Source organism: Siphateles boraxobius, unplaced genomic scaffold (assembly GCF_051911475.1).
Source record: "Siphateles boraxobius isolate OS27281-9 unplaced genomic scaffold, OSU_SipBor_1 65, whole genome shotgun sequence".
NCBI classification, from domain to species: domain Eukaryota; kingdom Metazoa; phylum Chordata; class Actinopteri; order Cypriniformes; family Leuciscidae; genus Siphateles; species Siphateles boraxobius.
Window position 1 is genome coordinate 20,811,487 of NW_027509192.1, and position 22,085 is coordinate 20,833,571.

The following is a 22,085-nucleotide window of genomic DNA, read 5'->3' on the forward strand; positions in this document are numbered from 1 at the left end:
GGTGGCTCGGCAGGCGGCTGCATGTTTGCATACGATGACTTTTATGCAGGCTTTTCAGGCCGACCTGCTCAAAGGAAATCTGAGGGGGGTCCCCGCCGAGAGAGACTTGCGTTCACCTCCGTTAAGGGTGCCCTGTCTCTCCCGGCGCCCTCAGGGGCCCGTCCTACTAACCCTGCCGAAACAGGGCGTAGAAGGGTCTGGCGAGTGCTTTCCCGAGGGACGCTCGCCGCCTCTAAGGAGGGTTCTAGTGTGTTCAGACCAGTCGTTCCCTGCCGGTGCGCCGTTACAGGGCACTGTGTCTGTCACGCAGAATGTTCAACCAGAGCAAAGTCTTTCGTCGAGTTCGTCTTCAAAAAGAGCACAGCAGAAGCGGAGTGTCACGTCTCGTGCCCCCCTGCAGAGAAACTGGAGGGACGAGGCGGGGTGCTCTCCGGCGCGGCCTTCTCGGGGCAGGACTGATCTGAGGACAGTCATTGTCGCCAGAAAGGCCGCGTCGAAAAAGTCCTGACGGGCTGAACGTCAGGACTCTGAGGGTGGTCCCCATCGGGAAAAACTTGAGTTCACCGCACAAAAACACGGTGCCCTGTCTTTCTCGATGCCCTCAGGGGTCTGTTCTACTAACCCTGCCTATACAGGGCGTAGAGAGACTCGGCGAGCGATTTCCCGAGGGACGCTCGCCCCCTCCAAGGAGGGTTGTGGAGTGCTCAGACCAGCTGTTTCCTGCCAGTATGTTACAGGGCGCTGTGTCTGTCACTCGGGATGTTCATCCGGAGGCCAGCCTCGAGAGGCTGGTTCCCTTAGTAGAGTTCCTGGCGGAATGGGTCCCCCACCCAGCAGAGAGTTAGGATACTACTTCATCGAAAAAAAAAAAATCCTGACGTGCTGAACGTCAGGGTTCTGAGGGTGGTCCCTATCGTGAAAGACCTGAGTTCACTGCACAAGAACACGGTGCCCTGTCTTTTCCGATGCCCTCAGTGGTCTGCTCTACTAACCCTGCCTTCACAGGGCGTAGAGAGACTCGGCGAGCGATTTCCCGAGGGACGCTCCACCCTCCGAGGAGGGTTGTGGAGTGCCCAGACCAGCTGTTCCCTGCCAGTACGTTACAGGGCGCTGTGTCTGTCACTGGGGATGTTCAAATCAGATCCGAGGACTGGTTTGTCATGATAGATCTAAAGGACGTTTACTTCCATGTATCTATCCTCCCTCAACACAGGAAGTTCCTGAGGTTCGCTTTCGGGGTCGAAGCGTACCAATATCGGGTTCTTCCGTTCGGCCTAGCACTGTCACCCCGAACATTCACGAAGTGTACGGATGCTGCTATAGCCCCGCTGAGGTTACAGGGCATCCGCTTTCTGTACTATATAGACGATTGCTTGATTCTAGCTCAATCGGAACAACAGGCGGTTCGGCACCGAGATGTCGTTCTTGCTCATATCAAGTGACTGGGGCTGAGGCTCAACGCCAAAAAGAGTGTTCTTTCTCCATTACAGAGAACCACTTTTCTAGGTGTAGTGTGGGATTCAACGACGATGCAGGCACGATTGTCACCTGCTCGTATTGCTTTGATTCTCGCTGCAGTAGATCAGGTCAAGCTAGGCCAGTCATCCACTGTAAAACAGTTCCAGAGACTGCTAGGTCTCATGGCAGCTGCGTCCAATGTGATACCTCTTGGCCTCTTGCACATGAGACTGTTACAGTGGTGGCTCAGGACCAAGGGATTCTCCCCGAGGGGAAATCCGCTTCGCATGATCGTGAGTTTGCGACGGTGTCATCACGCCCTGATCATGTGGAAAGATCCTTGGTTTCTGTCCCAAGGCCCTGTGTTAGGAGCTCCTTGTTGTCGCGTTATGCTAATGACAGATGCCTCTCTCACGGGTGGGCTCAGGGTCTGTGGGAGGACCATCATCGTCTGTGGCACTTAAACTGCCTAGAGATGTTGGCGGTGTTTCAGGCTCTGAAACACTTCCTCCCAGACCTAAGGGGCCACCATGTTCTTGTCCAGACAGACAACACATCGGTGGTTTCTTATATCAACCATCAGGGGGGTTTGCGTTCTCGCCCGCTTTACAAACTGGCACGTCAGATCCTTCTATGGTCCCAGGGGAAAATTCTTTCTCTGAGAGCTTTTATCTCCCGGGGTATTTAAATCAGGGGGCAGACATCCTGTTAAGACAGGGGCCGAGGCCCGGGGAATGGAGTCTTCACCCCGAGGTGGTGGAACTCCTATGGAAACATTTCGGTCTTGCCGAGGTAGACCTATTTGCTTCTCGAGAAACATCACACTGCCCGCTGTGGTTCTCTCTCAGCCATCCAGCCCCGCTGGGGTTGGATGCGATGGTACATCCGTGGCCGAGGTCACGCTTGTACGCTTTTCCCCCGATCGCTCTGCTCCCAGGAGTTCTGGAGAGGGTTCGCCGGGACGGGCTCAGTCTCCTGCTAATAGCCCCGCTCTGGTCGGCCCGGGTATGGTTTGCGGACCTAGTGTCTCTCCTCAACGGCTCTCCCCTAGAGATACCGATCAGGAGAGATCTGCTCTCTCAGGCGAGTGGGTCGATCCTTCACCCCCGTCTAGAGCTATGGAGGCCGTGGGCTTGGCCTCTGAGGGGGCCCAGCTCATAGATTCTGGTCTCTCGGATGAGGTCTTTGAGACCATCCTCCGATCCAGAGCTCCCTCCACGAGGAAGTTATATGCCGCGAGGTGGAAACTTTTCACCTCTTGGTGTGGAGAGCGCCAGCAGGACCCAGTTAACTGCCCGGTTGGTACAGTCCTGGATTTCCTGCAGGACCGTCTCTCCACAGGGTTATCCCACTCCACACTGAAGGTCAATGTGGCGGCCTTAGCTGCTTACCACACCCCTTCAAGTGGAGGTTCCCTCGGGAAACACCCGCTTATGTCTCGCTTCCTTCGTGTCACCTTGAGGCTGAGGCCTGCAGTTCGCACAAGGGTACCAGCTTGGGATCTGGCCGTCATCTTAGAAGGTCTCTCCCTTGCTCCTTTCGAGCCCATCGAGGAAGTTTCGGAAAAGTTTCTTACTCTAAAGACTATCCTTCTTCTCGCTATCTCATCTCTAAAAAGAATTGGAGATATTCAAGCACTTTCGGTGGCTCCCTCGTGCCTGGAATTTGCTCCTGGTTGGTTAAGGCCTTTCTCTTTCCGAGACCAGGTTATGTTCCTAAGGTTCCAACTGTTTCAGTTAGACCTATAGTTCTGCAGGTTTTCTGTCCTCCGCCTTTTCTGACGTCAGACCAGGAGAAAATTAATTTGCTGTGCCCAGTTTGGGTTTTGATGCTTACGTCCACAGAGCTGCCCTGTGGAGGAGATCGGAACAAATGTTCGTCTGTTTGGGTCACCTAAGAAAGGGTGTCCTGCATCTAGAAAAAGGATGAGCAAGTGGGTGGTCGAGGCCATCCCACTTGCTTATGGTTCGGCCCATCAGCCTTCACTTTGGCTGTAAGGGCTCATTCCACCCGGAGTATGGCTGCTTCTACAGCTCTTCTTTCAGGAGCTTCTCTTCAGGACGTTTGTGATGCGGCAGGCTGGTCCTCACCGCACACTTTCGTTAGATTTTATTCCCTCGATCTTAGCTCCACTCCCGGGGCTCAGGTTCTCTCGTCGGTTTGTGTCTCCTAATGACACACGACGGGAATTTGGTCGTATGGGGATGTGGGTATTGCGTTCCCACTGCGATTTCACGCAGCGGTAGTCCCTGAAGGGGAACGTCCCGGGTTACGTATGTAACCCTAGTTCCCCGAAGGGACGGACGCTGCGTGTCCTGCCATACTCTCGGCATCCCCTTGGGTCGCTGCTTCAGTAACTTTTAAGCTGGCGTGTTGTGTACTCAGGGGATATTTATAGCTTCCTGGTCGATGACGTCACTCGCCGTACGCTCATTCTCTCCCTTGACTGATTTCATTCATGCTTCAGACGCGTCACGCTGAGGGCGTTCCCACTGCGATTTCACGCAGCGTCCGTCCCTTCGGGGAACTAGGGTTACATACATAACCCGGGACGTTTAGCACTATAGATTTCGTGTTCTAGTTTGTGCTCACCTTTCTTTGAAAAGAAGCCAGTTACCAATTGTTTCCCCTCATTTTGTTTTCTTTCCTTCTCCTGTCTTTCCTTTCTTTTTTGGTGGCCTGATTTGGCTGTCTTTGAGTAAGACATTTCTACAGCAGAAGTTTGCGCTCCACCAGATGCTCAACTAACTAACAATCAAAATGTTTGAAGATGGACTAAACCATGTGGCGGATTAGCGAGGAGTGTCACGTTGTCATGTGTTTGTGTTTATTCTGGTCTGTTGTGAGCACATGACTGTCTTGTTATTTCTTGTGCCATGTGCTCTCCTGTCTATTGTCTAACCCCGCCCATCTTGTTATCTCATTATTGACATGGCCTATTTTATCTCCCTGTGTCTGCAGTCCTGTGCTGATTCGTTGTACATGTTACATGTTTCGTGTGTACCTTCCCATTTGTTCTGAGCTTTGGAGTTTGTACCTTACCTGTCTGTCATCCAAATAAATCACTCTGCAACTGAATCCACGTCTCTCGTCTCTCACCCGTGACAGAACGAATCAGCCAACATGTGGATTCAGCGGAGCGAACTTTGTCCTGCAGAGAGGGAGAACGGGATCTCCTTATTCAAATACTTCGCCATGTGCGGAGATCAGGGCAGCCGGCGGTCAGTCGGGAAGAGGTGAGACCAGGACTGCGACTGGCAACCATATTAAGACCCCTGCTGACTCTCAGCGGTTTGAGGGAACCTGATTGGCCAGATTCTCTGGGAGCCGCGGAGGTCGTAGGAGAGGAGGTGATAGGTTTCGCCAAGCATCCGTCCAGCACAAAGCCCTCACCGCCGATTTCATCCAGCATGAAGCCTTCGCCAATGGTTCTGTCCAGCGTAGGGCCTTCATCAATGGTTCCGTCCAGCCCAGAGTCTGAGACAGACAGACAGACAGACGGCACATGCCTCTTCTGCCCAGTCTGAGACAGATCGGGAGATGCCCATTCTTGGGGCCGGAGGGGCACTGATCGGCTATTTAGAGCGTCTAGCTCGGATCCTGGAGACGCCCTTCAGACCTTTAGTGTCTGCTGTTCCAGAGCTGGAGCCAGTGTCTGCTGTTCCAGAGCCGGAGCCAGTGTCTGCTGTTCCTGCGCCGGAGCCAGTGTCTGCTGTTCCTGCGCCGGAGCCAGTGTCTGCTGTTCCTGAGCCGGAGCCAGTGTCTGCTGTTCCTGAGCCGGAGCCAGTGTCTGCTGTTCCTGAGCCGGAGCCAATGTTTGTTTCTGTGTTTGTGTCTGTCCTTGTAGCTGTTACTGTTCTGGTGTCTGTTCCTGAGCCGGTGTCTGTTCCTGAGCCGGTTGCTGTTCCTGAGCCAGGTCCTGTTCCTGTGCCTTGGTCGCCCGAGTGGTCGTCTTCGCCCTGGTCGTCACCGCCATGGCCACCCTAAGGGTCTTCACCGCATTGGCTGCCCGAGGGGTCTTCACCGCCCTTGCCTCTTCACCGCCCTGGCCGCCCGAGGGGTCTTCACCACCCTGGCCGCCCGAGGGGTCTTCACTGCCCTGGCTGCCCGATGGGTCGTCTGCTTCGCCCTGGCCACCCGATGGGTCGTCTGCTTCGCCCTGGCTGCCGATGGGCCGTCTGCTTCGTCCTGGCCGCCCGATGGGTCGTCTGCTTCGCCCTGGCCGACCGATGGACTGTCTGCTTCGCCCTGGCCGCCCGATGGACTGTCTGCTTCGCCCTGGCCGCCGGCTAAACCATCACCCCCTGTTTCTGTTCCCTTCCATGGACCTAGCCCCCCATCCCTCCCCCTGATCCTCCACCGTTCCACCTCCCTTCTGGACTCTTGTTTTGTTTGTTTTTTGTGGGCCTTGGAGCGTCTGGTAGCCGCTCCGTAGAGGGGGGGTTATGTCACGTTGTTATGTGTTTGTGTTTATTCTTGTCTGTTGTGAGCACATGACTGTCTTATTTCTTGTGCCATGTGCTCTCCTGTCTATTGTGTAACCCCACCCTTCTTGTTATCTCATTATTGGTTAATGTCCCCCACCTGCCCGTCTTGTTACCTCTTTCGTTTGTTGGCCTATTTTATCTCCCTGTGTCTGCAGTCCTGTGCTGATTCGTTGTACATGTTACGTGTTTCGTGTGTACCTTCCCGTTTGTTCTGAGCTTTGGAGTTTGTACCTTACCTGACTGTCATCCAAATAAATCACTCTGCAACTGAATCCACGTCTCTCGTCTCTCACCCGTGACAAGGAGTGGGACCGTGCCACCTTAAATAGTCTTTACTTTTTTGTATACAAAATGTATACACTAGCTTTACATTTCATTCGGGTGGCAGTGGCTCATGTAGGTTGTCTACAAACCGGAAGTTTGGTGGTTCAATCCCCGGTTCCACCTAACCAAGTGTCGAGGTGTCCATGAGCAAGACACCTAGCCCCAGCTGCTCCCAACGAGCTGGATGGCGCCTTGCATGGCTGACACTGCCGTCGGTGTATGAATGAGTGAATGTGAGGCAATATGTAAGCGCTTTGGTGGCCATTGGGTCTGTGAAAGCGCTATATAAATGCAGTCCATTTACCATTCATTAGGAAATTTGTACCCCTGTGTGTGAGGCAGTCGTCAGTGAGGAACTGCCATTTTTACTTTCGTTCAGCGGTTCCCACCTCCTTTTTCCATGATCCTTTAACAGTGTTACATACATAATGACTGAATTCTTGACAACTGTTGTGGCCAATTTTTGCCATTAATCCTTCCAACAAACTGCCCTGTAGTACGGTTCAATATGTAGGGAAGGAAGAGGACAGGATCAGCTTGGGAGACTGTGGGGTTTATTCCAAAAATAAAATAAAAGTACAAAGAAAAGGTGCACACTCAACACTGCAACAACCAACTTAGTACATAAAGTGTACTCTCTCTCTCTCTCTCGAGCGCGCTTTCTCTCGCTCTCTCCTCACAGTCCTTTCTCCGTGCTGCTTCACACGTGCACTCACACAAAGTTCTCCCAGTTGTCTCTCTCTCGAACAATGTTTCCCCGTCGCTTATATGCGGTCTATATGCCAATCACTGAAACAAGACACAGGTGTTTGTCATTTGCACTTGACCCACTTACGCCGCACCTGTCTCCGGATCCTCTCTCCTGTCACAGACTTTGCTAGACCACGCCTCCCTTGCCACATGCCCATTGTTACCAAGGGGGTAATCCATTTGTATTTCAACAAAGTTTTTGAGGAATTAGGTGATTCAGATTTGTCTTGGCTCAGCCACTAGGAGATTTACAATTGTCAGACAGTCGTCAAGCTCAGTCTGAGCCTGCGCAGTCGCTCAGCCATCAGGCAGGAAGTGCAATAATCGGGCTTCAGTCTTCTCCGTTGAAATCAATGGGGTCGCTGTGTCCATTACTTTTACGGTCTATGATTGTTACCAATGTTTTTTTTTTCTTCTGCTTCTTAAAGTAGTAAGTCGTTAGCTTAACGACATGCTAACTCTTTTGATATTGGTAACAATTGCGAATTGACTCTTCACATGAAGTGAGGCATTTAAATCACTCACATAAGAAGTTTCATTTGAATTAGAATGGCTTTCTCAGAAGTATAGCTGCCATGTTTACTCTAGATAGCAAGGCATCTAACTATGTTTTTGAATGTTTAGATGAGTTAGCTCAGAAACATTCTTTACACAAGTATTCAAACACAGCTGTGATCGCTTGGCCAGCATACTTGCATTTGGTTATTAGCTTCTAGTAAATGCAAGATCGACATGCATCGTTGCATTGCAGAATGTGTTCCCACACAATTCATAACCAAATGCAAGTAGGCCTATGTGCGCTGACCAAGCTGTATTTGCATGCTTTCAGTTAGTTAACCCCAAAATGAATTTTATGTCATCATTTACTCATCCTTATTTCATTTCAAACCCATAAGCCATTTGTTTTGCCACATGATGGCTTTAAATGATGAACAGATTTAATTTAGGCTTTCATTCACTTATATACATTGATCAACACACACACATATATAATATATATAACACAATACATATAGCTCATCAAATATGGTAAACACGAAAGCTCAAATATGCTTGCTTCATTTGTGGTCTGAAAATGAACCACAAGTCTTGTGGGTTTGGAACAACATTCATATGTTTTTGGCCTTAGAATGTTTGCAGTGTTTAGATTTAAGCCAGCCTTCTCTTCAAGGCCATTCCTCTTGCATGTAAGACAATTTAAATGCAAATGTCCATCTACAACGCCATTGAGTAACAAATTGAGCAAATTCTGTCTTTCAGTCGATCCCCAGTCGCAGGATTCCTTGCCGAGCCAACGCCGCGTCTGGTTCCTTTTTCGCCAGGGATAACACAGCCAACTTCCTGTCATGGTGTCGAGAGGTGGGCGTAGGTGACACCTGTCTGTTCGAGTCAGATGGGCTTGGTGAGTCTTTTAAACAAATCCATCTCTGACACAGCAACAAAGACTTATGGGTAAATAATAATCTCTACCTTTTTTATATCTGCCCCGTAAAGACTTTAAGCCTGATTTATTACAACAACTGCATTTCTGTATTTGTAGAGTAGATGCAGTGAGAGAGCATGTTGGACTTGCACAAGGCATCAGACACAAAATCACATTTTATTTTATTTTGTGCCTACGTGTTTGATATGTAAAAATGCATCTTCACATCAAATTGTTAAAAAGTCCCTATTATGGTAAATTACAGGTCATTTAATTTTGTTCAGGGGGTCTGCTAGTATAGGTTAACATGATTTAATGTTCAAATACAAATTTTCATTACAAGTTACATTGTTGCAGCACATGTTTTTACCCTCTGTCTGTATGCTCTGTTTTAGTTTAGGTTTCTTTTAAACTCGCCTTCCGAAAAGCGTCGTCTGCTCTGATTGGTCAGTTGGCCAAGTCTGTTGTGAATGGTCTTCTCGCTTAGAGCGTGTGCCACAAATGTAATGCCTCACCTTAACCAAATGTGTTTCATGGAGATGTTGCTACATAATGGAAAATAATGGCAAGACTAAAAACAAGGTGTTGCAGGGGGTTTCTGCTGGATTTGAGATTCACTTTCTTGGGCATAGACTTTGTACTTTGTAACTTTGCAGATTGTTTACTTGCAAAAACAGCTATATTACACACTAAAGGAAAGGACCATAATTGGTCCCCTTCAACATTTATTTAATACAATTAATACAAGTTAAGAGAGACTGAACCCAAGTCCCCTTGAAAAAGTGGACAGTGGTATAGACCATGGTTCATGTGGCAATGAACAGGAGATGTCAATGAACAGTATGATTTTCAGTAAAATGTCCTCATAAAGTGGTAAATATTATTATAAGATAAATTATAACTAATACACTCTGATGTACGCCCATGTTCACCTAATAAAGTGTTAAGTGACAACATGGAAAGTGACAAGCATGCTTGAGAGGAAAAAATCAAGGTTTTATTAAGGTCACATTTATTAGATGTGATAAAAAGGTAAATATTACAGAATAGTTTTTTTCTGTCACTTCAAGTCAATTTATAATTTTGTAATTTGATAAATTGTTTTTAAAAGTGTGAAAATATTAATTGATTCTTTGTATTTAAGATTTACAAAATGACAGCTGTAACATTAGCTGGTCTTTTTGAAAATGACATTGGGGTGTAAATGCTCATGATGTCTAAAAAAACAACAACAAAAAAACAATTATTCTATGATATTTTGTTATTTACACAGTTTAATCATGACAACTCTCTGAATAGTTTTAGCATATCAACCTTGGACTAGATCTGCTATGCTAAAAGCACCCATAATTAAATAAATATTTGAAAATAAATAAATAAAAACATTCTGGAATTTTACATCTCAATACTACTAATGTTTTTGGGTGATGATTATGTTGTTTTGCTGTACATACAACATAAAACTGCCTTATGTGGAAATATAATCAAACTTGAGAGGCTGATTGACTGAAATTGGTGAGGGTCTGCAAAGATGATAGTTGTGTCTCTGGCTAGTCTTGGAATAAATATATTTTCTTATTCCTCTCACTGCATTTCTCAAAAGGGTGGTATTCAAGGCACAAACTGTGATGGTGGAAAATTCATATGAAGGAAGAAAGTCTTCTTCTTTTGCTGTAGCTTATGATATGTATGAGGACAGAACATCTCTGTCATGTGCCAGATCCAGACATACAGACATTGAAGGATTCAGGAAGAGGGTTTGAATAGATTATTTATGCTTTATTTCAATACATGTCCAAGATAGCTGGACAGAATAGCAAGTCTGCTGAAACTACATAAAGAAAGAGAGAGACATACAGGATCAGGTCATCTAGGGAGTACAGAAGGGCAGCAGAACTGAGTGTCCTGAATGCAGAAAGAATGGGTTCTCTTCCCACTGGAGTTGCACTCAAGAGAATGTGCAGAGAATGTGGTGTGTTGTGTGTCCATGTGGCAGAGCTCAAATGTAGATGTATTTGTCAAAACTTAAGTATGAAAAGCTGTCCTAACCTCACTTTCATATGAAAATTTATAAAAATCTACTTGGATGCCGATAAGATTTGAAATGCAAACAAGTGCAGGAACATATTTGTGAAGTGTGTGTTGCTGCAAATCTGTTATATATACCAAAAACGGGCTAATCTTCAAATTAGCATATTAGCAAGTGTGGTGCATTATGTGGTAAATTGAGGGTTATTCAGCCATATTAAAAAAAATAAAAATAAAAAACACATTTGAAACAGAAAAAAATAATTAATTACTTTTTTCTTCCTTTCCCCCCTCAGAAATAGCTAAAAGAAAACATGGATGCGTTATGTTCAGGTGGGATGTTTGAGGTTTGATATGGAGATTACGGATTTGAATGCATGTTTTTTATTTTGCCATCACTCAACCTCACGGTATCATGGGAAATGTAGTTTGTATGCTCCACAATTCCTTATGAAACGCATGGCGTGTTGCTCAATCACTTCATGCTAAAAAACACAGAGTCTCAAGCTGAGAGAACATTAGCTGTCAGTGAGTGTAATAGTGTAATGAATTACTAATTCATCATCACCGTGTCATTCTGTGGTCTTGGTTTCATCATTCATCCATATTGATGTTTTCAGTATGTCTTTGATTTGTACAGTATGTTAGCACAAAATACAGTGGCTGTTTTATATCTGATGTTTTTATTTGTCTGTTCTTCAAGTGTTACACAAACAGCCAAGAGAAGTTTGCCTGTGCCTGCTGGAGCTGGGAAGAATAGCATCCAGGTAGTCCACAACTTTTTTTTTTTAAATTCTTTCATCACTCACACTCTCCAAACGTTACGACTTTGGTTATTTGGTGAAACATAAAACAATGCAAAATTATGTTCTTTTTTTGATGTCTTGTATTTTTGTCTAGTTTTCTTGTTATCGAATCATTCCTAAATCAAGATAAATTTATTTTAATTTTTTTACGTTATTTTTTTCTCTGACCTCATTGGCAGGCATTTTTTCTTGTTTTAAGCATAAACTCACTTAATATTAATCAGTTTGTAATTCAATAAGACTTATATTTTCATTTAGCTTCTTAAGTAAATGTATCTTAATTTTTAGAATGTTTAGCCTATATATTTGTACTAAATAAAAAGAAAAAAATCCTGAGTAAGAATTTTTTGTTGTTCTTGCAGTGAATTAGATAGTTTGAAGAATATTGGTAACCAAACAGTTTTGGTTCCCATTGACTTATATAATGTATATAATTGTATATAATCCCATATAAAAGAAATAGTATATAATTTAGTATTAAATCTTACAATTAATGGCAAATTAATCTGGCCAAACACATTCAAAGAATCTTGGCTCTATTGCTTGTTTTTCGTTCTAAGCAATTTTGCATTGTATGTTTCAAAATCACAATTTTGTTGTACATGTAATCAAACCATAAAGTGTGAATGGTCACTCTTGTGACAGGTATAAGGTAGAGCCACCTGGACTTATAAAGCTGGAGAAAGAGATTGAACAGGAAGAGAAGAGACCTGAACCTCCACTCTCACCTGTACCTCCCGCTTCCAATTCTCAATCTCCATCCGTTTCTCCGTCCATCTCGCTATCTATGTCTCCATTCAACAAGACCAACTCCAGCAAAAAAAGTACCGGCAAGCTACTGGATGATGCTGTGAGTAACATTATTGTTTCTCAGATATCACTATTGTTATCTGTACCACAGTAACTTTAACTCTGACAAAAGTTTATTTTCCTCTAGAATGAGAATGTACCGTTTTCTGTCATTTTACATGTAATGTGTGTTCCAGGTGAAGCACATTTCTGAAGATCCACCTTGTAAGTGCCCAAATAAGTTCTGCATAGAGCGACAATCGCAGGGCCGTTACCGTGTTGGAGAAAAAATGCTTTTCATCAGAGTAAGTAAAAATCGCAACAGACCTTAGTCAGGTTAGATGCCATATTTACAAAAATATAGAAATATGTGACTCTGCTTACATTTCTGCAAAATCTGAGAGACGTTGCTCCATGTTTGTTTTGCTGCACTTTTCAGGTTACGCATCCACAAGAGGCAATAAAAAAAATTCTCCTTTGCAGATATAGGTTAATTAAGCAGCCCAGGGTCATGAATATAAAGTGTCTGTGAGTACAAAATTGTTGCAGAATTATATTCGGTACTTGAAGCACGTTCACAGCAGTTTCAAAGTGAAATGTCTAGTAATTGGTTCTAACTAGAGTGATACATTTTAAATTCCAGTTAAATGTTACTTTTGTACTCGGCACTGTTTTACATTACTCGTACCTGAACGCTCTGCATGGTTGTATCAGGACAGGTGAGCTACAGAGCAAGTTTACTATGTCAGAAAAGCCATAAATATGTAGTGAATTATGTGGTGCAAATGTAAAAATGTATTAGTTACAAATCATGCACTATATTACAGTTTTTTACAGTGGCTAGGACACATTTCTCAATACTTAGGTCACTTTTTCAAAACTCTTCACACAGTTCTCCAAACCAACTTTCAGCTCGGCACAGCACTTCATTTCACTTTCAAAATGCACTAAAACTACCATATCACTTCATACATGTCTCAAATCAACATATTCTTCCATCACACTAGCAAAGGTTGACAGACGACAAACACACTTTGTCACCCACAAAACAATGACCTAAAAAACACTTACAACAGGTAGCATTATACAATGTTTTCTTCTGTAAAACAAGCACACCTCTCTACTGTTTAGAATTCACTCCAATATATTTTACTTGAATGAATCAGACATGATGCAGTATGCTTCAATATATTTTGTCTAATTACAAAATACAAGAATCTGTACACACCATTCACTGATACAGTTACAATAGGAATCAGCTGTGGTTGGTCCAATTGTCCAATTGTTTTTATAGCATTTCATTTTTAGATTCGAAATATATTTCATTACAATATTACTGTAGAAATGTAGCAAATTGCTGTCATATTCAGTTTTGTATTATTTTATTGTTTTGAACATAATTTTAACAGTTTTGAAAACAGTATGTAAGCATGTGCAAATTGGCCTGTAAGTACACAGAGTTTTGGTGGTTGTGTTTCGAAGTGAGAAAATAATTAATGTAATTTGAAAGATGTAGTCATTGAATGCATTTTGTGCCAAAGCAATGATAAATGATCCACAGTTTAGCCCACATACTGTTTTTCTCACTGTGTGAAGAGTTTTGAAAAAGTGACCAAAGTATTGAGAAATGTGTCGTAGCGACTGTAAAAATGTTTTAAGGTCATAACAGTTTGTTTTTGTTTCTCCCGTGCCCTAATTTTGTCAAATTAGTAATTATGTTCACCTCTTCTGTCAATCATCTTAAACCCTGTGTTCTCCCTCGTTCTATGTCCGTTCTCGTCAATGTATAAGTTGATAGGAATTGTGTATCTCCTGAGTTTATCCTGTTCCCTATCAGTCGCTCACGGTCGACGTAACGACATAATTGGGGTCACTTCAGGGAGCTCTATCATCTTTGAGTGTCTACAGAACGAGCCAATGAACGTTGGCATGCGTGAATCGCCTCAAGCGCCCGCACCCGCAGCGCGGGTATAAACAGGAAGCGGGCGCACACACTCATTTTCTTTCACTTCGGAGCCGAGCTTCTGTTTGACTTCAGAGTTCTGCAAGACTGCTGATTACGTTGAAGACTCTTCAAAGACTCTTGCTTCCATTGTTGATGTGACGGTGCGATCAGCGGTGGCTGTGAGCATTTCAGCTCACAAACTGCTGTTTTCACGACACTGCAAATTATGTGTGTGTCGGTTTTGGTGGGCGTTTCTTTCTGAGTGTGTAACCTCGTTACACCGTGGCTACCCCTGGGCGCCTCAGCACTGAAAGAGTTTTTCTGTTTTTTGTTTTCACTAAAAGACGTGACCAGTGCTACTTATACTTTTATACTGGATATTATTGATCATTAAAACTGACATTTAACAAAAAGAGACAGGGTTGTGTAATTTTATTTTATATATTTTAAAATATATAGAATATTTTTTATATTTATTTTACTATACATCCTTTTATGTACATGTATAATAAAATAAAATGACAACCCTGTCTCTGTTAAATGTCAGTTTTAATGATCAATAATGTTTCATATTTTTCAAATAAAAACAAAAAGAAGCAGGGTTGTGTTTTATATATCGTGTTGTTATAAATATATGAGGTGAAGATAGGGCCTAATCAATGTACGCGTTGCCTGAACCACATTTGTGTGGCCATTAATATGTTTAAGATTTGTTTTAAATGAAAAGAGGCAGAGTGGTGTTTACTAACATATTTAGTTTTATTGTTGCCTAAAATATACATAAAGAGATAACCGGAGAAGCCAGAACGTGAGTGACGTGATCAAGAATGTGCTGTTCCATTTGCAGAATAACCGGACTCGCGTCCTCTCGTCCTCGGGAGTTTGTTCGTTCTCCTGAACATGGCAAGTCCGAGCTACTAAGGACGCAAGTCCGAAGTTTGCATAATTCTATTGAGAAACGGCCAGACTGTGCTCCAAACCGTGTAGCGCGTGCACGGCGGAGAGGGAGAGAGCGAGAGACCTTGCGTGTGTGCCTCATGAAACGTGTTATCCGGTAATTCATTATAGCACATGCTGACGCAGTCGGCCAAACGTGATTAGAAATGCATTTTACTAAATATTTTTTCTTAACAATACATTTGTAATGCTAGTTATGTAACAAGTTATTTGTAATGCGTTATACCCAACTCTGGACGTGAACCTGTGTCCTTTTCAGGATGTCATTCCATTGTGCGTTTCTGGATGCGGTCGTTCCCTGGCGCCAGCAGACGGCCACAATAGTTGCCTCTCGTGTTTGGGCAATCAGCATGCTGAGGGAGCCTTTGTGAATAGTTTATGTTCCCATTGCGGGAATATGACTATAGCAGTGCTTAGATCGAGACTCGCTTACCTCAAGGGAGGTGCAGTCCTCTCGCCTATGCCCCGATCTAGTATCTATTCTGGACCTCAGAATAGACTTACTTCAGTGCATGGCCAGGGTGATCTGAGGATCACCGTGAGGTCTTCCCCGCCGAGGCAATCTCGAGTGGAACCCTCCACCACGTCCCGAACCTTCCCGGTTGGACGATTGGTTTCTTGGGGCGGGCGGTGCTGGTTCTCAGTGCACTGCCCCGGTACCTTTCTTTCCTGAGGTGCATGAGGAGCTTACTAGGATGTGGATGACACTGTATAGTGCCAGAAGCCGTCAAAGTGGCTCCTTCCCCCTCACCACCCTCGACGGCGGGGCAGCTAAGAGGTATGTGGATATCCCGCCAGTGGAGTGTGCCGTTGCGATGCAGCTGTGTCCAGTGTCCACTTCCCCTTGGCAGGGTAATCCACGCCTCCCGTCCAAGGCTTGTAAGTTTTCGCCCAGTCTTTCGGCGAAGGCTTATAAAGCCTGTGGACAGCCTGCTTTCGCCCTCCATGCCATGGCGCTCCTGCAGGTCCACCAGGCCCAGGGTTGCCGAGAGTGGTTCTGACCCAGAGCTCCTCCGGGAGCTCCGTATGGCAACTGATCTCACTCTCCGGGCTCTCTGGCCAGTGGTACCCACAATTTCAATAAAAGAGCAATTTCTGAAACCTCTGGGTCCCAAGAGGGCGCCTTGTCACCCTCAAGCCCCTCTTTCATGGCGAGTGAGCAGCAGTGGCTCTGTCTCGGATGCACTAACGCCTCCGCACACTCACTCTGCCTTTCGACGGAAGCAGGTACGTTTTGCACCACACACTCAGACCCCACTCCGGGCCGCTATGCCGTCCGAGTCAGGTCCCTGCATTCCACCGCGCTGCCCCACACCAGGTACGTCTGTGGTGCCATTGGTCACGCTTGCACAGTGTCTGGGAGCCTGGCTAGCGCTTCCGTCCTGTAAATGCGCTTCCGTAAATGCATCTGTCCCCAAGATTAGTTTGCAGCGATCGGCCTGAAGGACGTATACTTTCATGTCTCGATTCTCCCTCGACAAAGAACGTTTCTTCGCTTTGCGTTCGGGGGACAGGCATATCAGTACAAAGTGTTACCCTTCGGGCTGGTCCTGACGCCCTGTGTCTTCACGAAAGTTGCGGAGGTGGCCATTGATCCCATGTGCGAGCGTGGTGTTCGCATTCTCAGCTACCTCGATGACTGCCTCATTCTGGCCCAGTCGAGAGAGCAGTTGTGCGAACACAGGGACATGGTGCTCAGTCACCTCAGCCACCTAGGGCTTCGGGTCAACTGGGAAAAGAGCAAACTCACCCCTGGGCTGAGGATCTCTTTTCTCTATATGGAGTTGGGCTCGATCAACATGACAGCGTGCCTCACAGAGGACCGTGTCCAGTCAGTGTTGAACTGTGTGAGCTCACTCAAACGCAGAACAGTGGCACCACTGAAACTTTTTCAGAGGCTCCTGGGGCATATGGCATCTGCAGTCGTGTATCGCCGCTCGGATTACTTCATATGAGGCCGCACCAACACTGGGTCCACGATTGAGTCCCGAGATGGGCGTGGCAGACCGGCACGTGCCAGGTCCAAGTAACCCCGCACTGTCGCCAAACTCTTAGCTTGTGGTCGGACTCTTCGTTCCTGCAGGCAGGTGTTCCCCTAGAACAAGTGTCCAGGCATTCTGTGGTCTCCACGGATGCCTCTGCCACCGGCTGGGGGGTCACGTACAACAGGCATGTAGCTTCAGGTCTGTGGACAGGGCCTAAACTGCATTGGCACATCAACTGCCTCGAGTTGTTGGCAGTACATATTGCCCTGGGCTGCTTCAAAACGCCGCTACTAGGCATGTACTGGTCCGTCCGGACAGCACTGCGACTGTTGCGTACATGAACTGTCAGGGTGGTCTACGCTCCCGCCGCATGTCACAACTCGCCCGCCATCTCCTCCTTTGGAGTCAGAAGCATTTGAGGTTGATTCGTGCCATTTATTTTTCGGGGCTGCTCAACCGTGCAGCCGACGAACTCTGAATGAAGAATGAGAATGGCGACTCCATCCCCAGGTGGTCCAGCTGATTTTCAGGCGCTTTAGGACCGCACTGGAAGATCTGTTTGCCGCCCCGGACATGTCTCACTGCCAGTTGTTCTATTCCCTGACCGAGGGGACCCTCGGCACGGGTGCTCTGACACACAAATGGCCTCCGGGCCTACGCAAATATGCATTTCCCCCAGGGAGCCTTCTTGCACAGACTGCAAGGTCAGGGAGGACGAGGAGCAGGTCTTTTTAGTTGCGATGTATTGGGACAACCGGACCTGGTTCCTGGAACTGGTGCTCCTCGCGACAGCCCTCCCTGGCACCCTATGGCACCCGCGTCCAGACCTGTGGATACTCCATGTCTGGTCCCTGGAGGGGACGCGGAGGTTCTAGGAGACTTACCCCCAGCGGTAGTTGACACCATCACTTCCGCTAGAGCCCCCTCTACGAGGCGTCTCTATGCGTTGAAGTGGAACCTGTTCGTTGAGTGGTTTTCTTCTCAAAAGGAGAACCCCCAAACTTGCTCGATCAGAGCTGTGCTTTCCTTCCTGCAAGATGGGTTGAAGCGAAGGCTGTCTCCCTCCACCCTTAAAGCGTTTGTTGCCGCTATTGCCGCACATCATGATGGAGTTGAAGGTAAGTCGCTGGGAAAGCACGACCTGATCGTCAGGTTCCTGAGGGGGGCGAGGAGACTAAATCTGCCTCGCCCGCTCTCTATACCCTCTTAGGATTTGTCTCTGGTCCTTTAAGCATTTCAGAGACCACCCTTTGAGCCTTTGCAGTCAGCAGAGTTAAAAATTCTGTCCTGTAAAACAGTACTCCTGGTTGCATTAGCCTCCATCAAGAGGGTAGGGGACCTGCATGCATTTTCGGTCGACGAATCGTGCCTAGAGTTCGGCCCAGCTAACTCTCATGTGATCCTGAGAGTTATCAGGATATATCCCGGCCCGGATATGTGCCCAAGGTTCCCACCACTCCCTTCCAGGACCAGGTGATGAACCTGCAAACGCTGCCTTCGGAGGAGCCCAGCCCTGGCTTTTCTCTTTCCCGTTCGCGCTCTGCGCCTATATGTGGACAGAACGCAAAGCCTCAGGACCTCAGATCAGCTTTTTGTCTGTTACGGAGGCCAGCTAAAGGGAAAGGCTGTCTCCAAGCAGAGGATGGCCAACTGGATAGTGGATGCCATCGCCTTGGCTTTCAAAGCCCTACGCGTGCCTTGCCCTCCCGGGTTGAGAGCCCACTCCACTAGGAGTGTCGCTTCTTCGGCGCTGGCACAAGGCGCCTCGCTGACAGATATCTTTAGAGCTGCGGGCTGGGTTTCACTGGGTTAGAGCTGCACATTCACTAGGTTTTATAGCCTACGTGTTGAGGCGGTTTCTTCCTGTGTGCACACTTCAACCAGGCGGTAACACCGAAGTTCCCGCTCTAGTGTCAGCTTGATGCGCCACAGTCGAGTTCCCCACTCAGATGAACCCTCTAGAGTTCCTTCTCACCCCTTCAGCAGTCAGACATTGCGGAGCGTCCGACCTCAGGACTAGTGATCATATGCTTCTGTAACTTGTGCTAGGCTGGGTTCCATATGTGGTGATCCCTGCGGCGATCCCAGATGCGTATTCTTCCACGACCAGCTCCCTGCGGTGAGCCCGTGTCTTTCCCTTGGCAGAGTCCTCTCTTCCGTTACTGTCTTGTGTAGCCTCCCCCTTCTCAGGCTGGAGCCACCCCAGTGACATTACATATGTTGCACTGCCCCTAACGGCCAGTCCATATGTGTATTCTCCACATGTTACCTACCTTCAGGCAGGATAAGGCTTCCGCAGCGTCCCTCTCCGACTGATAGGGAACGTCTCAGTTACTAATGTAACCCTCTTTCCCTGAAGGAGGGAACTATAGATGGAACGTCCCGTTGCCATGGTTGCTGACCATCGCTGTACGGCCGTCACGATCTCGGCTCCTCAGCGAAAAACAATGAGTGCGTGCACCCGCTTCCTGTTTATACCTGCGCTGCGGGGCGGGGCGCGTGACGTGATTCACGCACGCCAACGTTCATTGGCTTGTACTGTAGACACTCGAAGATGATAGGGCTCCCTGAAGTGATCCCAATTACGTCGTCACGTTGACGTTACATCTCCCTTTCCTTCCTTCAGGGAACGCGGGTTACATTAGTAACCGAGACGTTTCTGAGTATTTGCTATTAAAATCTATCCTAGTATTTTTACCCGGCACGCAATTTACTATTATACACCTACGGCCACCCATTTTGACCCAGGCCTATAGTGAGTAGTGAGTGATTTTCATTCTAGCAGTTCATCCAAAAAGCAGCCCGAGGAAAGCTTTGAGCTTCTCAGCCAATCAGCGGCTTCTACGCAACGTGTGGACTCTTAAGCCTGCCCACCGGCTGCATCGTCACCAGCAAGTGATCCAATGAAATTAATGACGTTGGTGCGCAATTTTTTCAAGCAAGCGACCAATGAGACAGACGGTAGCTATTAGCTAATATAAAACGCAAAGCAGCTTGTTTTCATTTAAATTCAGCAAGAAACGCTCATAGGAGCAGGAGGAGGAAACTCCTGCCATTTTTTGTAACGCGGTTAAAAGTGACAAGTTACCATCTTGTTCGGCCGCCCTCTCCCCATCAAGTCCTCCCGTAGCCACCCCCTCACACCAGCAAGCAAGTAACTTTGGCTAACAGTTAAGCTAACGTTAACGTTAGTGTCTGTCTGTCTGTATGCACATTTTCTGGGGGGGGAAATAATATTGGCAGTGCCGCAGAAAAGCGCTGAAACGGAGATGAAGGGGAACCCTTTTTTTGTGGCTTATTTTAACTGGCCCATCCAGTTTTCTGGAGGCCCACCTACAATCAAAATCCTGGCGCCGCTAGTGCTATTATACCACATTACGTGACAATAACATAGTATTTACGGAGCTGCACGGAAATATATCAAGAATCTGTGATTTGGCCAAATTAATTTTATTTTGTAAAATTGCAGAATATCCAAGTTAAACTGTTTTTAAATTGTGTTCACAATTAGTAGTTGAACTGAGAGTGTGTTTGGATATAAAAGGAGCATCCACCAAAGGCTCTGTCTTTTCAAACAAAGATGGGTAATGGCTGACAACGTTGTGCCAAATTTCATGAGAGAATTGTCAAAGAAAAATGCAAGATTTCTCAATGCAAGATTGCAAAGTATTTAGGTCTTTCACCAACTACCATACACAATGTTGTGAAAAGATGCAGGGAATCCAGAGAAATCTCAGTAAGGAAACCTTTGTTGAATATGTGACCTTTGCCCTCAGATGGCACCGTCATGCTACTGTTAAATACAGCTACATGGGCTCTGGATTACTTTGGAAAACCTTTGTCACTGAACACAATCTGCCGCTGCATCAAGAGATGCCACTTGAACCTCTGTTACACAAGGTGAAAGCTATGCATCAGTTCTCTGGGCCCAAGCTCATCTCAGATGATCCAAAACACAGTGAAAATATGTGCTGTGTCAGAAGAGTCCACATTTCAGCTTGTTTTTTTGGGAAAAAACAGACATCAAGTTTTCAGTCCCAAAGACAAAATGGACCCTTCTTTCATCCAGACACTGTGACAGGTGAGGGGACACAGTGGTAAACATGCCTCTGTCCCAACTTTTGTGGAGTGTGCTGGAGCCATCAAAATCTAACTTTGATTATATTTACAATATCAGATGGATGTGTTTGACAGTTGTGCATGTGTCTTGCATCTTTTCCAGCGTCTTATGCAGGACGCAGCGTTCAAAAATGCATCTTAAGACCTCGTCTTTTTCCATTCAACAATTTTAACCACAAAAACGTTTTGTGTGAATGGCCCCTTATGCTGCATTTTGTGTGTGTGTGTGTGTGTGTGTGTGTGTGTGTGTGTGTGTGTGTGTGTGTGTGTGTGTGTGTGTGTGTGTGTGTGTGTGTGTGTGTGTGTGTGTGTGTGTGTGTGTGTGTGTGTGTGTGTGTGTGTGTGTGTGTGTGTGTGTGTGTGTGTGTGTGTGTGTGTGTGTGTGTGTCAGGAAGCAGCTGATGCCTTAATTATTTCTAGAAAGCCAGCTCACTGGGTTTTGGAACAGAGATTAAATTTTATTATCCACTACTGTGTGATCACTTTCATTATTCTTTTAAACACACACACACACACACACACACACACACACACACACACACACACACACACACACACACACACACACACACACACACACACACGCACGGCAGTGGGGTGTCCCATAACAGCACAGACTCAACTAACTGACAAATAGTGATTAGTGAGACAGGCCTGGTTACCATGGGAACCTGTTACTTGGCAACAAACGATTTAAAGATGCTTTTGATCTTAGTAGTCCTCAATGTGTATCTGTGTGTTCAGTTCACTCAGAGCTGTGCAGTAATACACTGATAACTGCTCTCATAAGAAGATATACGACTGATTACATCACTCCTACCCGTCATAGCTCATTAGAAGCTGTGTTTAAATGAGTGTTCTCACTCAATAAATAGGACATGAAGACTGGCCAGGTCTTAGAACTCCTGGTTAGCTGATTAAACTGTAATAAAATGCAGGTGCCAGTGTTTTTAAGAGATTTTTTGAAGTTTAGATATAAATTGAGACAGGGAAAGGAATAGATTGAATAATCCA

General features: G+C 46.2%; 1 protein-coding gene across 3 annotated transcripts in view; it reads left to right on the forward strand.

Moving 5' to 3' along the window:
• The window catches only part of gas2a (growth arrest-specific 2a), a 72,663-nt gene that overhangs the window by 34,451 nt on the left and 16,127 nt on the right, over positions 1-22,085 (forward strand). For all 3 annotated transcript variants that reach the window (XM_077211448.1, XM_077211449.1, XM_077211450.1), the window contains exons 4-7: positions 8,280-8,421; positions 11,174-11,237; positions 11,922-12,126; positions 12,263-12,370. In XM_077211448.1, the coding sequence (XP_077067563.1) occupies positions 8,280-8,421; positions 11,174-11,237; positions 11,922-12,126; positions 12,263-12,370 (519 nt within the window). The remainder of the gene's footprint in view (positions 1-8,279; positions 8,422-11,173; positions 11,238-11,921; positions 12,127-12,262; positions 12,371-22,085) is intronic.